The sequence below is a fragment of the Teleopsis dalmanni genome, chromosome X, assembly GCF_002237135.1.
Source record: "Teleopsis dalmanni isolate 2A chromosome X, ASM223713v2, whole genome shotgun sequence".
Lineage (NCBI taxonomy): Eukaryota > Metazoa > Arthropoda > Insecta > Diptera > Diopsidae > Teleopsis > Teleopsis dalmanni.
In genome coordinates, this window is record NC_051848.1 from 72,192,146 (window position 1) to 72,208,725 (window position 16,580).

At 33.6% G+C, this 16,580-nt stretch overlaps 1 protein-coding gene across 2 annotated transcripts; it reads left to right on the forward strand.

Moving 5' to 3' along the window:
• The first annotated feature begins 11,922 nt into the window (after positions 1 to 11,922).
• LOC119689483 (protoheme IX farnesyltransferase, mitochondrial) lies at positions 11,923 to 14,170 on the forward strand. 2 transcript variants are annotated; one of them, XM_038104316.1, is made up of 4 exons: positions 11,923 to 12,123; positions 12,177 to 12,420; positions 12,472 to 13,158; positions 13,745 to 14,170. In XM_038104316.1, the coding sequence occupies exons 1-4, from the start codon at positions 12,046 to 12,048 to the stop codon at positions 14,032 to 14,034; spliced, it is 1,299 nt and encodes a 432-aa protein (XP_037960244.1). In that variant the 5' UTR covers positions 11,923 to 12,045; the 3' UTR covers positions 14,035 to 14,170. The 2 variants fall into 2 exon arrangements, with proteins under 2 accessions (XP_037960244.1, XP_037960245.1); XM_038104317.1 differs by having other exon boundaries at positions 11,923 to 12,103.
• Positions 14,171 to 16,580: the final 2,410 nt, after the last annotated feature.

The following is a 16,580-nucleotide window of genomic DNA, read 5'->3' on the forward strand; positions in this document are numbered from 1 at the left end:
ATAAATATATATAAAAAAAGCTGTAATATATGTATTATTTTTTTAATTTATTAATTTTCGTTGAACCTTATTAAAAACATAGTTGAAATATTTATTTCACATAAATTATATGTATTTAACTTAGTACAGCAGAAAGAGCACTAAATGATCGCTCCACTGAATCTTGTGTTAGTGAAACAGTTAAAGTAACTGCTACCAATTCCTTTAAATGTTCTGGTACTATTGCTTCATGCCAATATTTTAATAACAAGTGATCGTCGGATGTGGTTGTTGGTCATAATATGCAAATGGCGAGATATATGATTTTCTCCACTTGTTTCCATATTTGTTGATGAAAATAGCCACATTTCTTGATCGGTATATTCTGAAGTGATGATATAAATGGTAGTTCGCGTTGATCATCTGTTGTATTATTTGTTCGATCACAATTCTGCTACATTTGCTAGCACATGATGTGATTGCATTTAAACTCAAAGCGTATACATAATGAGATATATATAAAAGTTAGTAATTATATTTAAAACATATTTTATTTATAATTATTTATTATATAAAATATTATAAGGCGTTTTCGGTGGCTCTCAAGTATTGCAAAAAACGCATGTTGGCCTAAATTGCCTACGCGAGTTATTGGCATCACTGTTACAATCTGTCAAGTAATATGTTTTAGTAAATAGCAAATCTTGAATATGTGCACATAATAAGCAAATCACATTTTGTGTAAAAATAAATAACTAATAAAACATCAAAAATTAAAATGAATACAGAATTAAAAGGAATAGTAAGAATGTTCGGAATTTCAAAAACACTGAAATTTAACTTTTTTTCCCAATGTTCAAATTTATGAAATTTTTTAATTTTCGTTTACATACGATTTTTGACATTAAGCAAAATTCGTTGGAATTTCCAATGAAGGTTCACAATAGTTCGGTTATTGCGTTGGTAACACTTTTTTCTTTACTGGCCGAAGTGTGTGGCTAGTATAAGTTAAAGTTATATATAAGTTAAAATTATTTATTATTGATAGGAAATAAGTTGATATAATATTTTTATTTTAATTAAAAATATGTTATATTCATTTTATGTAATATATATGTTAAAGTTTATAATTTCTTTAATTCATATTTAAATTTGTACTATTTATTTTGCTTTTATGTAAAATATTTTAAGTTCAAGTAAGTTTCTAGTAGTAGTAGTAGTATAGTATTTTTTATTTTAGTTTAAGAACATTATAATATTTCAATCTTAAAACTAATCTTATACGGCGTTTACATTGACCGAAAATGGCTCATTTTGAATGAGCCATTTGAAAGTGTTTACATTCGTTCTATTTCATTTGTTCTCATTTCAACAGCTGATTTTTCAACTTGCATGTTGATTTGATTTTTGGCCTGTGCCAAAAAAATGTTGCATGAAGATTAAATATGCCTTCAAACCTTACATTAGAAACTTAAAACATATTTTTAACTTCGATTAATTACTTTTTGGGAAGTAAAAGTTCTAAAAAGCAGTGCATCGTTTTCAAGAAAATGCAACCACCAAACATTTGTTTACCTTTTTTTGTAAATATGTTAAAAACAGCTTTTTCAAACTGTCAAAATGCCATGAAGAGCTTTCATTTAGGGTATGTTCACTGGATTCCTTTGCATTTGGAACGTATGTGGAATGCATTCGAACGTCATTCATACAGAATGTGAGAAAATTGCTCATTTTTGTGCTTGAAATTTTATATGCAAGAATGAGCCATTCGATACTCATTTTCGATTTTTGACCAAAATGAGCCATTTTCGGCCAATGTAAACGCCGTATTACATGTTAATTTATGCTATTAATAAATAAATTACAAAATATAAACACATTAAAATATTGTTGCTTTTTTCTCCAGCATCGAGAGTACCTACAAAAATTTACTTATCTCAGTGTCTTATTTTTAAATTTCAAATATTCTTAATATTCCTTTTAATTCCGTATTCATTTTAATTTTATAGTATTTTTATAAAAATATACTTTACTTGATTTTTATGCACATAAACAAGATTTGCTGTTTGTGAAAACAAAACATTGGACAGATTACAACAGTGATGCCAATGATTCGCGTGGCCAACATAGGCCAGCATGCATTTTTTGCCTTACTTGCGAGCTACCGAAAAGGCCTATTGTTAGAAGAAAATAAATCAGCATGGAAAACGCAGAAAATCTGAATAATTTAATATATAATGTTTGTGATATTGATCACAATATGAATGTGGCATTTTCTGCATATACAAAAGAACAAAAAATTACAAATTATTCAAAATCAAAAAATTTTCAATGAAAACTAGAAACCAAAGGAAGTGCTAGACTTCTGGTAGTACAGGCAGTAAATATTATTAAATAAAGAATAAAATTTTACTGAGTTGCTATTTTAGATAAGAATGAAATCCGTATGTCGGTTCTGAGAAGATAACAGAGGGCTTCAAAACAACTTTGAACACTAAATAACCACAATCCAAATAGAAAAGAAATAAGGGGATGTTTAGTTCAAATTTTCAGTAAGTTTTATTTTCACTAATAGCTAATAATAACACTAATAACTTATAAATTAAAAATAAAAGTAACAAAAAACATATGCTTACATATTTTTCATGTAATTAGATATTATATAATTATAAATAAATATTTATTATTAATTAATATATGAAATTTATAATTTAATAATTATATCAAAATATATTTGAAAAATAAACTTATTTTTATATTTTTATGTATTAATTATATATTTAATTTATAAAAAAATAGATGTTCAAAAAAAATTCTTACCTGTTGTTTGTTTTGAATTTTGATTGTTTGTTTATGTTTATGTTTACATTTTGTTTCATATGTCAAATATGTCAAATTTCGAACTTTTCTTATGTTGCATTCGTCATATTTGATATAATTTTGGTCGAATTTTGTTTACTATATTTCATAGTAAATGAAAAAGCACGAAAGCTCTTTGTATAGCTAATGCAATTTACTCAGTAAATGAAGCTTACTAAGTACGTAGTGAAAACGTACTATAAAACTACTGAAACTACAAAACTAGTGTTGTTGTTTGGCGTACATTTCAGTCAGTAGTGGCCAGCAACTTGCTGATTTTTGCCATACTTTCGATCCACCGAAAACGCCTATTACTTATAATATTTAATACATTATTTTATGAATTAAATTTAAACATTAATCTGTATATTAATTCACCACTTGCACACTTCAACTGATAAAACATAAATAATTAATTATTAGATAGCTACCCTTGAGCAATGCAGTTTTGCTTATTCTTCTTCTTTCTCCACTAGGCTTTGGCTGATGTGCGCAAGTGGCAAAGTAAAATATTGTTCAGTGAATTTGTTAAATAATAAAAATTTTTTATAAAGTGCTGCAAAAATGTATGTATGTATGTATTTAATGTACGTAATTTTTAACAATCTCAAAATAATATTTACTATTTCTAACAAAATGGTACAATCCAATTATTTTTTGTGTACCCTTGGGTTCAAGCGCAAAATCGAGAACACACGTTGGGTGTAATCGTAATATTAGAAAAGCAAGTGCACTCATGTGCCTAGAGAATTTTATGTTGCACAGTGCGGTGCGAGCATAAAATTTTCTCTCACATGTGATTGTTAACATTTTTATGAATCGATCGCACAACACAAATTTGTGCGCACGTAGCTGTGTGCAAAAATATCACTTGGTGCTTTATTAAATTTAAAGTAGCATCTAAAATATGTGTGTTTTTTTGCACCACGAATGTGCGTCCCCTATGCGGGATAGGGGTAGAATATTCCCGCGGTAAGGCATGCCTGTCGGAAGAGGTGACTAAAATCCAGCCAGACGTCGGAGGGTGTTGCTTGAAAGGTCACAAAACTCTGAGAAGCTCCTGAGCTGTGCCGAGTAAACGCCTGCTCTAAATAAACATTCACCATCCCGGATGGCAACGAGGGACATCCAACTGCGCAGAGAGTGCTTAATAACTGCACAACATCGAGTAGTACGGCAGTGCACTAAGATAAGGCAGTTGCAACAACGTTGGAGTTCTTTTATGCTTAACGAAAACATCATGTAAGGCATGATGAAAGAAGAATGCATGCAAAGACAAGCAATGCATAATAATTATGATTTCAGGGTTCAAGCATCCATCAGAATCGACTTCAGTAAGATCCTGATTATGGCTACTGGAAACAAACTACGATTTTGATTACCGTTGCTTGCCGTGGCACACTGGGAGTCTGCGAAAGTTTCTTTGGCTTGTTAGGTAGAGAATTGAAAGGGGTGATGTGAGCTTACTCTGCTGATATGTAAACTGTGTCAGACAATAGAAACCAGCTGTTTTGGACCTTGGTATGAAAATGTGAATAGGATGCAGGAGTAAAAGACTGCATTGCTCCGGGCGAGCGCTGATCTGTCCGGATTCTAAAATTAGAAAAACATAGGTCCGGACTCAGGAAACTGGGATAGGGGTATTATCTCGAGGGAATATCTGTTCCTGGCTATATCCACCCGTCCCTTCACACGATGTACTGTCGATAAACAAAATATGGAAAATAACAAATTAACAACAGCAATAACAAAAATAAAAGCACAAATGGGAAATTGGTGAGAAAGTAAGCCTATTTCGAAAGAGAAGTATAATCAATCGATCACCTCCAATCCAACCAAGCAATTGGTGAGCAGAAATGGGGTCGAATGAAGTAAGTGAAAATATTAGTATCGCGAATACAGGAAGTAACGATCTAAATGACGATCAAATAGGTTCAACAAAATCAAACAACTCCCTGTAAATTAAGCGAGCACATAAAATCATTAGTTGCAATGCTTGAAGAAAATGGTAAAAAAGGCGCTGTATTCATCAACACATGAGAGATGCAATTCAAACCATTAAAGTTCTATATGAAATTTAAGCAACAGAAAAGCATAGGAAAACACTCATCGGCAATAAGAAAACACGCATCGTCTCAAACATCATCCTGTCTTTAGGTGCCAGACCAAGAAAATAGAAACTTCAACAGTGGGAAACCTCATCAGACAAATGTGCAGTTCAACCTAAAAATGGGCAATAGTAAAAACGGCGACTACGAGCATAATGACGGCATTGTAGCATATTGAACGCATAAGAGCAGCAGAAAGAGCTCACTTATATAGTGTAAACGAGGTAAGATGGAGTGACAAGAAAAGTGACAGCCAATTAACGATTTAAGTAGAAATGATTATACGGCCTCTTGCCGAAATACTTTACGGTGGTGCCAGAAAGAGTACTCCATCCGGACGAAGGGAGTTTTTAGGGCGGTTGTAAGCACCCACTGACTAGACTTTCAAGCTTTTCTCCCAGTCAAAAAAAAAAAAAACAAATTTTCGTCTGCATACACAAAAAATTAAATCCACTCGCATAGTGCAATTTCCAATTTTCTGCACCGCAATCCGAACTCTTCTCTAATACTTTGCCAAATAATTCAATAGTGAGCATAACATATTTTGTTGCGCGAAAACCATATAGAAGATTTTCTATTAATTTTAGCTTCTTCTGCATGTCTACAAATGTAATCCAAAATGAAGTATTTTAAAAATGATTTTTGATAATATCTAATACTGGTCTCATACAAATTTATGAGGTTTACCTATGATGAAGTCAGTAAGCACTGACAGTAGTGAATGTATTATTATTGTAACAGTAACAATCAAGTTGTTTAATAATAAGTTAGTTTTATATTTTAATAATTTTTTTAACTCTCTTTGTGTGAATGTTTTAAATCGATTCGAATTCTGATTTCATTCTTTAATGAAAAACAAAAAAAAAATTTAATAAACATAATGTTTTCTTTTATTACGATTTCCTATTAGACTTATATAAAATGAGGTTGATGTATTGAAGTGTAAATTTCAAGTAAGTTCTTCCAAACAAGATCAGGCGTTGTAGAACTGCATCAAATCTGCCAATTCTTCCTGGACAGCCTTCCTGGATATTATATTATTGCTGGAATTATAAATTAAAATTTATTATAAATTACATTTATATAATGTTAGTAATATTTTCACAACAAATTTTGTGAGTGCCGATTTCTTACCTGCCCACGACACAAAAATTGTTTTGAGGATTTTAACATAAAGATCGGAAAAGAAAAAATTTTTTGACCAACAGTAGCAAAATTTCCATAAATCCGATTTCAACAACGGTCTGAGGTTGATTCATTTCATAGCAGCACATAGCAGTATGTATCACCAGATTCTCCTGCCTCGATATTAACGACGATGTGACGAATATGACTTTTTACTGTACATTTTTTTCAAGTGACCACTACATTGTCGCAGGCAAATTACGGATGCGGAATATTACCCCCGAAAAACTTGCGTTCCCGTACACAGAAAAAACTTGTCGTCGATAAACTGCGATCATTCGATACAGCTTGACTGCCTGCGGAGTTCTTCAAGACCAGCAGCGACATGCTGATAAAGTATGTATCAGCTTATTTGCAGCTATACTGTAGTATAGCTTCCTTCTGTTAATCTTATCGTTAAATTCGAGCGTAAAGCTCACTTAAACGCTCCGCAGTATTCTAACTGTCAGCGTTACTACCGTACTGCTCAATACTTCAATTTCCCACCTTAGTGTGTTCGCTGCAGTAACTCACATCCCAAGAGTGAGTGCACAATTCTGTCTAAAGCTTTCCTTGCCTTTACTCCCTATGCTCCATTAAAAACCCCTCCTAAGTATTTCTTGCGCTTTTGCAGCAGTGCTGGGCATTCCCCTACCACATGGTATGCGGTTATTCTCTCTGCTCTACAGTTTCTGCAGTCTGAGTTGGATTGGATTCCTAACTTCTTTATTTAATCTAAAGTGACCAATTAGTATTTCCGCAACAATTCTTAAGTTAGACATGAGTGCCTGGCTGTCAGTTAGTATTGCAGTTCCAGGGCTCGAGTAGTTGCGTTCAAGGTTGAAGCTTGCACATCTACCTATCTCATATATCTTTGCTTGAATGATGGTTACATTTCTTCCTAATGTTTCTGAGTATTTTTTACCTGATCCATATATATCAACTCCAGCTCCCTCACTAGTGAGGGAATCGTCTGTGTACCATGTTATCATATTTTCCTTATTACTATTTAAGCGGATGAGTTTAAGAAGTTTCCTCGTAAATGGAACAACAGTTGTTCTTACTGATTATTTTGTTAGTGTTAGGCCTAATTAGATTCTCTCGCACAAAGTACGTCTGTACATTAATACGACATAGGATAGGAAATCATTCCTATCCAGTTTTACCTACAGTTCGTCTACTATCATATTCCACATTAGGGGTGATAAAACTCCCACTTGCGGGCACCCTTGCAAGGTGTTTGCAATGACATTGTCTGTACAAGGTACCGACTTGTACAATCTCCCTGTACAGAGTATATTGCTCATCCAGCACGAGAGTATGGTGTTGGTGTCTCTTGTACAAGAAGTTGAGTTTATGACCTCATGTGAAGCTTTATCATAGGCGCCTTCAATATCTAAGAAAGCGCAAATTGCTATTTCTTTATTTTTTATACTATTCTGAATCATGCTACTTAGCTGAAGCAGGGTCATTTCTGTCAACCGATCTGTCCTATAAGCATGTCGACGATCGTACAGTGGAGTTTCTAGTAACTCGAGTTGTCAGACCTAGGAGTTGATCAATTTATTTTTGAAGTAGTGCTGGAAAAACGCCATCAGTGCCTGGAAATTTCAGTCTTTCGAGCGAGTTGGTCGTCCATCTGATTCTAGGCACTGTGACTATATTTTTAGCAGTCTTTCCTTCTTCCCTCTTTATTATCCTAGGGAGTTCTGTGTGATTCGGTCCATCTTCTCGCTTAAGATTAGTGGAAGTGAGGCAACTGTCTTTTGAAAGCACCTTGTAGAGTTTTGGCATCTCCGTTGTCCTTTCTATGTTTTCGGAAGCTTGCGTTTTGAAGCCCTAATCTACCTCTTATACAATGTAGGATGGTGTCTATATTGTGACTAGTTTCCTGTTCTTTTCGAGTTAACTGGTCGTTCGATACCGATTCTTAGATATTTTAGATTATTATTTCTTGGTGGAATTAATCAAGCTAAGTGAACAGCTGTCCTCACATGTATTTAATATGACTCTATTGAGGTTTTCTAGGTTGTTTTCTAGTTGAATTTCATTCTGCATGACTTAACTTAGCCTTAATTGGACAAAATTACCATTCAGATTTTTTGCATAGGCGACCCAATTTGTTTGTGTTATATTCCTCATATTTCTCTTGTTAATTGGTGGGCCTTCAATATCGAAGCTCAATATTCTCTCAACAGATATAGAAGGTTCATTGGATACTCTTCAGTTCCCCACTAGCTCACAATCTCGAGTATTTCCTAGCTAACTAGCTCACCTCTTTGCGTAAGCTAGTTACAAATGTTAGTGTATTGTCTACATTAAGTATTTTCAATATCTTACTTTTCATAAATTCTAGAATTTATCATGTGTCGGTGTTCTTATTTCTCCATACTGCATTCTGCGCGTTAGAATCGCAACCAAATATAAGTGGTATTTTCGTCCTCTCGCAGTAGTCCACCAGCAGTAGTTTATTGCCTTTTACAGATTGCCCCTGGGTGTAGATAGCCTGTTGCTACAACCACGTTCCGCAGTGCTTTGTTGATGTTGGCTGGAGTTTGTTTGACAACGAGGTCCCTGGAGAGAAATTTTGAAAGATAGATAAAGTTATACTAGTGGTGGTCATCTTTTGATTATTCCCTCCTTCTTTTGCCAGACCATCATCAATGTGTGATAGAGAGATTCTGTTCGAGTTGTCTGCAGACGTTTGGTTCAGTAGAAAGAGATTTAAAGCATCAATGTCCATCCCTTATGCACGTGGACCGGCACGAAGCTGAACCTGTAGAGGAATCTACAGGAGTTTTAATGACCTCCTGTGACCAGTTGTCAATCCCGATCGTTAGGAGTTTGCCATTCTTCAAATATTTGCTGCTGAATACTCTCCACAGTTCAATATGCAGACCCTCATTCTGCATGGAGAGTGGTTTCAGCAGCTTCTCCGTTCCGACACCTTTGGTCCTCTAGAGGAAGACCGTCATCATATGAACACTCGGTATGTTGTCCCCGGTACACGTGGTAAGTTCATCACTGTTTCTTTTTTCGAGAGAATTGTCTTCGTCCACGATTGCGGAAGGTTAGCTATTCGCAAGATTTTGGCTATGCTAGCATATCTACTGCCTTGTAATATTTTTAATGGGTGTTTTGGTAAAGTCATATACATCAAGTTTACTTAAAAGCGTTTGACATACGCTTCTTCCGCGCTTCTTGGCTGAATGAACATCAGTAGGACCAATTTCATGGATGGATCTTTTCCTTGAGTCTTGACTAACAAGTTTCTTCTGTGCGTCTTCAAAGTTGGACAGTTACAAAGAATATGCATAGCTGTTTCCTCATCTTCAAAGTATAATCTGCATTCCGAATTAGCAGATAATTGAAGTTTATGTAGGTGATATTTTAAATTATAATGACCCTTAATAATACCCGTAGCAACCTTAAATCGCCTTTTGAGATTTCAAGAATGTTTTTGTAGGAGTACAGGTTGATCAGTGCTTTGTTTTGTCTAAATCCTGTTAATCTTTCCAATACACCAGTCACATATGATTCTTATATGATTTGATTTGTACTGGTTCCGTTCAACCCACAAAAAGGTTGCGGGCCTGCAAAACCAGTTTTTGATGCAGTTCTGGCTAGTTTATCATTTCTCAAAACTCCCTTCTGATACGGAACCCAATAAAGACTCACTTTGTTCAGAGCTGAAAGTACCTGTAGGAACTCATAACACTGTTTCGACTTGCATGTCTGAAAAGTCAGAGCATTAAGAGCTATCTGGCTGTTAAAGTAAATAACAATTTTCGAGCCAGACGACTTTTTAATGATGTTAATTCGTACGCATAAATTGATTGCGTGAATTTTAGCTTGGATGACCATCGGACATGTGCCCATTGCCATCCAAATTTTAGTGTTGGGTCCAGATACACCAGCACTAATGCCAACCATTTTTGATCCATCTGGGTACCAAATCAAACGGCCTCAACTCAGCTCAAGTAGAGCTTCAAGTGCTACAGTTGGACCAGTCCTCACAGCGTCAGTCATTAAAAGACATGAAACATTCTGATCCTTTTGCCATCAGACTGGGCAACCATATGTCATGATAGAACGTACTACTGCCTGATATATTCCAACCATCATCTTCATGTTAAGGCCCCATTGAAATGCAGTATGTGTTCTTGCTACTTTTTTTATTGATTTTTTAGATTCCATACAAATCGCAAGAGTGTGACCTGTTAAGAGCTGATCGATGACCACCGGCCGGAGAAAGGAGACAACTCTCTTCACTGCTGTCACCCATTTGCAGCTTCAATCACTACAGACGTGTGTAACGCCACGGATTTTTCGGTTCGTTATAATTTTGCTGGCGTATCTTTAACCTTTGTCCAAAGTCGCTGCAATAACTTTTTATTCGTGAGGACACCAGTTTTCAATTGAAAAATGTTATGTTAAATTTAAAAAAATTGAGTTTATTAAAAATTATATTATTATTAAATTATTAGCTTTAACAAAAGCATTTAAAAAATTGCCTTTATACTTCTAAATAATTATATATATTCTTTTTTTATAATTATTTATGGGTAGACTAATTGGTCATTTAAATAAAAACAAAAAAAAGTAAAATAACTCTGAATGAATGATTCTGTAATTAAAGCTTCTTACGATTGACTCTCTCTTTGATATATTGATTTCTGTCTTACCATGCATTTCCTTTTATACTAATTTTGGCAAGAGGGATTTAAGCTATTTCCTAGTATTTGTACTGCGTGTTAATACAGACGGTAATTTCGCTTGTTATTAATGGTGAAAGTTATGTTAAAATAGGATAACTATCCGTGTGATTGGTATTGAATATTTATAAGCCCATACATTGTATATTTATACAACATTCAATTATTGTTTTAAAAATTGTACCTCAGGCAATTTTGTTGTAGCATTTTTATGAATATTTTATGTTTTGAATATTGAAGTAACTAGTACAAGAATATTTCAAAGAAATTCAATTTGTTGCATTTATTAGTATTCTTTTGCATTTAAAGAAAAAAGGTTAGTGAAAAGGTACTAAATTGCTATTTATTACTTATACGGCATTTACACTGGCTAAAAATGGCTTATTTTGGTCAAAAATCGAAAATGAGAAGCGAATGGCTCTTGCATATAAAATTTGAAGCGCGAATACATTCCATTTCAATACATTCTATATGAATGCAATCCAACGACGTTCGGATGCGTTCTAAATATGTTCCAAATACAAAGGAATTCGTTGAACATACCGTAAATAAAAGCTTTGCATGGCATTTTGACAGTTTGAGAAAGCTGTTTTTGACATATTTACAAAAAAAGGTAAACAAATGTTTGGTGACTGCATTTCTTTGAAAATGATGCACCTCTTTTTGGAACTTCTACTTCCTAAAAGGTAATTAATTGAAGTTAAAAATATGTTTCCGTGTATATTTTAAGCTTTGAAAGTATATTTGATTTTCATGCAACATTTTTTTGGCACAGGCCAAAAATCAAATCAACACGCAAGTTGAAAAATCAGCTGTTTGAAATGAGAACAAATGAAATACAACGAATGTAAACACTTTCAAATGGCTTTGAAAACGCCATATTATCTAATTTGTATATATTGTATGCTAAGGTATATTGTACTGAATTGACAAAATCTGGGAGGATTTTGTCGTCACGCAATTTATTGGTGTAAATGTAAATATAATAAGAAAACCTGTTTCGTTCTCAAATTATTTATTCCTGTTCTTGGGACCGGTGCTTTTTTCACTCTCGTGTACAGAATGTTGTTATGTTTTCGTTCCATTTTGTTCACTTATTACAAAACAATGATGTGATGTGCGAAAATAATAAACTTCTTAAATTGTGTGGCACATAAAATCAAATATCTTAACTAGACCAGCATGATAATAAGGAATTAATTTACTTGTTCTAAATAAATATGATTCGTTTAACTGGACTTAAAATATTACCGCACGAAGTTGCGGTGATTCGTAGCTGTAAGAATATTTTGTTTAAAGTAAGTTTAATATGTATTAAATAACTTGCTTGTGATATAAATTATTTGTATAGAATATCAGTCGAGGGCCGCTTTCGCAATTTCTTCGCATGTCCACATTGTCGGACTCTCAACATAAATATGATCCATTAACCAATAATGCACCTACTGCTATAAAGGAGGTACGATTGCCACTAACAGAAACATCGCAAAGTAAAAAATCTACTGAAGAAGACACAATTTGTGTACAAACGCCAAATAATGATCTTAGGAGCTTAATTAGTCATTATAAAGGTTTATCAAAGTTTCGATTAACATGTAAGATTTTGTATTTGATTCACAATATAAAAATAACATTATTGATTTTAGCGCTTGTTGTATTGACCGCAGTGGGGGGTTACGCTATGGCACCTATGCCATTTGATATAACATCATTTTTATTATGCACATTAGGTACAGGACTTTTATCGGCAGGGGCAAATTCAATAAATCAGTATCACGAAGTACCTTTTGATGCCCAAATGGCAAGAACAAAACATCGCGTTCTTGTCACTGGAAAAGTAACTCGTTTGCATGCAGTAGGCTTTGCCATCACCTGCGCATCAATGGGCCTTAGTATGCTCTATTTTGGTGTAAACGGGCTCACTGCCGCGTTAGGGTTAAGTAATTTTATATTGTATACATCCATATATACACCAATGAAACGGACAAGTATTTTGAATACATGGGTAGGCTCAGTAGTTGGTGCTATTCCTCCCTTAATGGGTTGGGCCGCATGTACTGGAACTTTAGATAGTGGTGCTTGGATTTTAGCAGGTCTTCTGTATGCATGGCAATTCCCACATTTCAACGCGTTGTCTTGGAATCTTCGTCCAGACTATAAACGGGCAGGATATCGTATGATGGCTGTTTCACATCCGGGTTTATGCAGACGAACAGCTTTAAGATACACATTTGTAATTGCTGGCTTATCTATGGTTGCGCCACTTTGCGACTTAACAAACAATTGGTTTGCCTTGGAGACATTACCTCTTAATATATATTTTATTTATTTAGGTGAGTTAAACTGCTTAAGATTACTATATAATACAATGTAGTTGTTGTTATTCTCGTAATTCTAATAATAACCATAAGAGCAGGAGCATGAATGAATTAAAAGATAAATAGCAATATAAGTATATGCCTGCTTTTTGGGTTGTCTAAAATGACGCTTACATCAGTCAACATCGTAGTATCATGAATACATTAACATTATATTAATGCGGGATTAGTTTTTGATGTCAACTACTGGTAAGAATTATCAATCCTTTATACTGCAATATCTTTGTCATGATTAAAGCAGAACATGACAATGTGTTGAAATGTAACCTTTCATACATACACTCGGTGTGCTAAAAATTATATTTTTTGTCATATAGCGTAGCAAATATAATTTTTAAACCAAATTTATTTGTGTTCCGTCTCTTGTGGTTTTTTTTCTATTGGGACGATATAAACTTAACAATTGTTCTGATCTACGTATTACGCTTTTTTATATTCTATTAACAGTATAACAGATTTTAATAGTTATATAAAATTATTATTAATTATATTAATTAGTTTACTAATTTATAAATATTTATTTTATTGTATTTTTTTATAGCGTACAAATTTTACCAAAAGTCTGACAGTGGTACTTCGCGTAAGTTATTTCGATTTTCGCTCGTCCACCTGCCTGCATTGATGTTGTTATTACTATTTAATAAAAAAGAGTGGTTCATTTCTAAAGAATCAAAACTATCTTCTACTGACGATACTACACAAATAGATAAAGTCGCCATACCAGAGTCTTTTAAACTAGCTGAAAAAAAGGATACCTTACTACAGGTTTTAGTGCCGCCTAACAGGCAACATATTGTACCTGCAGCAATCACAACAAATTCCGAAACTTGATACATTTAAAGAATTGGATATATTACATGTTGTTAAGAAAATGTTAAATGTATGTAAATAATTTCTAAATAAGACAACTTATTGTTTATAATTATTTTGTATTATTTAGAAAAAATAAAAGCAATTTAATATTTAAATAAAGTAAATTGTATATATGAATATACATATATAACGATCAGGATAATAAATTTAGGCCTTGTGATGTCAATAGCAAAAACTGTGTCAATACTGCAATGATATTTGCGGTGTTTTTATTTTGGTGTGTAGGAACCTACAAATATAAACTCTTTATTCCATCATTCAACACATTGCATTTTCTCAGCGGTTTCCAACTTAAGATACCAGGAGAAAGAGGTTTTACCGATTTTACCATGTATGAACCAACCGTTCTCGTTCTCTTTGAGACTTACGTACTGGCATCAATCGCTCTTACGCTTGTTTTTTGGATGCGATTAGCGAAGACCGCAATATTTTCTTTACTGCTGGTAATAATACTGCGAAGGTGGCAGAAATTATTAAAATCCTCTAACCTATTACCAACGATAGTAAAAGGTTGTTGATTGGTCACATTTATGCGAAGTGTTTTTATTTTTCCACATTTCATTTTAAGCCGTACAAGTTTAGGTGTGCCCGAAAGCTTGCGGAGTGTTTCTAAATTATCCTCATAAGACTGGGCTAGAAGACAAATGTCATTGACATAATCAAAGTCTCCTAGTCGTTATTTTAGTCCCCACGTTATGCCTCTACCATCACCTGTTGCTTTCTTATTTATCAAGGACGAGATTGAATAACTGCGGGAAAAGTACGCAACCATGTCTTACTGCAACTCCAACTCGGGATTCTTCTACTGAGATTTTTTTCAATCAACAATCTGCAGCTCGCGTTGACATACAAACGGCGTACTAAATTATTATTTTTTTCAGGAAATCCTCTACATCTCAGTGTGTAACATATCGCGTAATGAAGAATCTGTCGAAGGCTTTTTCAAAATTAACAAAGCATATATAAAAGGGTATACGCCACTCTAATGACTATTCTATTGTTGACGTGATCAATGCAGTATTTATTCGGTCTGAAGTCAGCTTATTAGTTACGCAAAAACTTTTGGCAAATATATGTCCTAAAATTATGTTGACCATACCGAGAAGTGTAATTCCGCGCCGATTGTTTATATTAATAAATAATTATTCATTATTAATAAACTTAAAATCTATGTTTGCAACTGCGAACATATTTTCAATTTTCAATATTTTATCTTGAATTGTATCAATATCCGCATAGAACGGTGTTCTCCTATATCCTGAGCTTAAGTTTTGAATATGCAGAATATAGGGCTCTGATGATTGAAACTTATATGCAACATTGCTTTGCTTTATGCCTTGTATTAAAACTTTAATCACTATTGAATGCCCATACTTTCGAAATCAAATGAAGTTAGATATTCAAGCCATTCTTCAGAAATAAGTGGAACTGTATTCTCATGTTATAACAACACCTTTTGTCTAGTTTAGTAGTAAAACTGTTGAGTTCATTACATCAGACATTAATTTCGGTTATTTATCTTTCAATCGCAAGATTTAGATTGTGCAACTTTTTTGAAAACTACTATCTAGCATAGCAATTATTTGTTTGAAGTTAGTATATATCTGATATGGTCTAGCTTCACAAGTTAAGTAAAAATATGTTACAGTACACACTGGATTATTTTTACATTTAGGTTGCTTACATTAGGCTATTATGTTCATACAAGACATGTTGATTGAGTTTATAATCAATTAGACATCTTAGTATAGCCTCAAACAGTCTTTAAGTAGAGGGCTGGTCTTACAGTTGATTGAAATCCTATAGAAAGCAAGTAGCTAGCAGTTACTTGGTCTCTTAAAGTTCATTCGTGATCTTCTCTTCAATAACGACAAAAGGCTTTGACAGTCGGTTTCTTTCTAATCCAAAACCATTCTGTGGATTTCTGATTTATCAAAAAACCATTCTGGAAGTTTTTCTCATCATTTCCAAAATGTTAGCGTGAGTGGGTATTGTAAGAGATCAGACTATCATACAAGAACTAATATAGACAGATGCTAAAAGATTAGATTGCCTTAATGTGAGCGTATGTTAAAAGATTAGTGTACCTAATTATTACTAGGCATTGTTAGTAATTATCGGTATAAGCTGATTTAAATAATATTTTTGATCATTAAAATATCAGGTAGGCAATAATTATTTAAAATGGTTAGTAAACTGACAATAAATGTACCACCTCATAACGGATCCACGTGTATTAATATTGCACGAACTTTATGCGCGCACAATGTGTGGAGTGAACCATATCCGGCCTTGTTATCGCCGACCTAATCTAAAATAATATATTGCCGACGGCCTTGAGCCCGTCATTAAGTCAGGAAATATGCGGTCAGTGTTTATAAAAGTTATAATTTGCTATTTTTCTATTTGGCTACAATGCACAAACCAATAAAAGGAATTAATTTTCTTTCAAATACAAACTAGACTTTTCTGATGACAGGGTTAAACATTGATCGTATATCACT

Coding starts and splice junctions, on each gene's coding strand:
- LOC119689483 (XM_038104316.1), top strand. CDS start 12,046: ATGATTCGTTTAACTGGACTTAAAATATTACCGCACGAAGTTGCGGTG. Junction 12,124..12,176: donor GTAAGAATATTTTGTTTAAA/GTAAGTTTAATA, acceptor TTATTTGTATAG/AATATCAGTCGAGGGCCGCT. Junction 12,421..12,471: donor ATCAAAGTTTCGATTAACAT/GTAAGATTTTGT, acceptor TATTGATTTTAG/CGCTTGTTGTATTGACCGCA.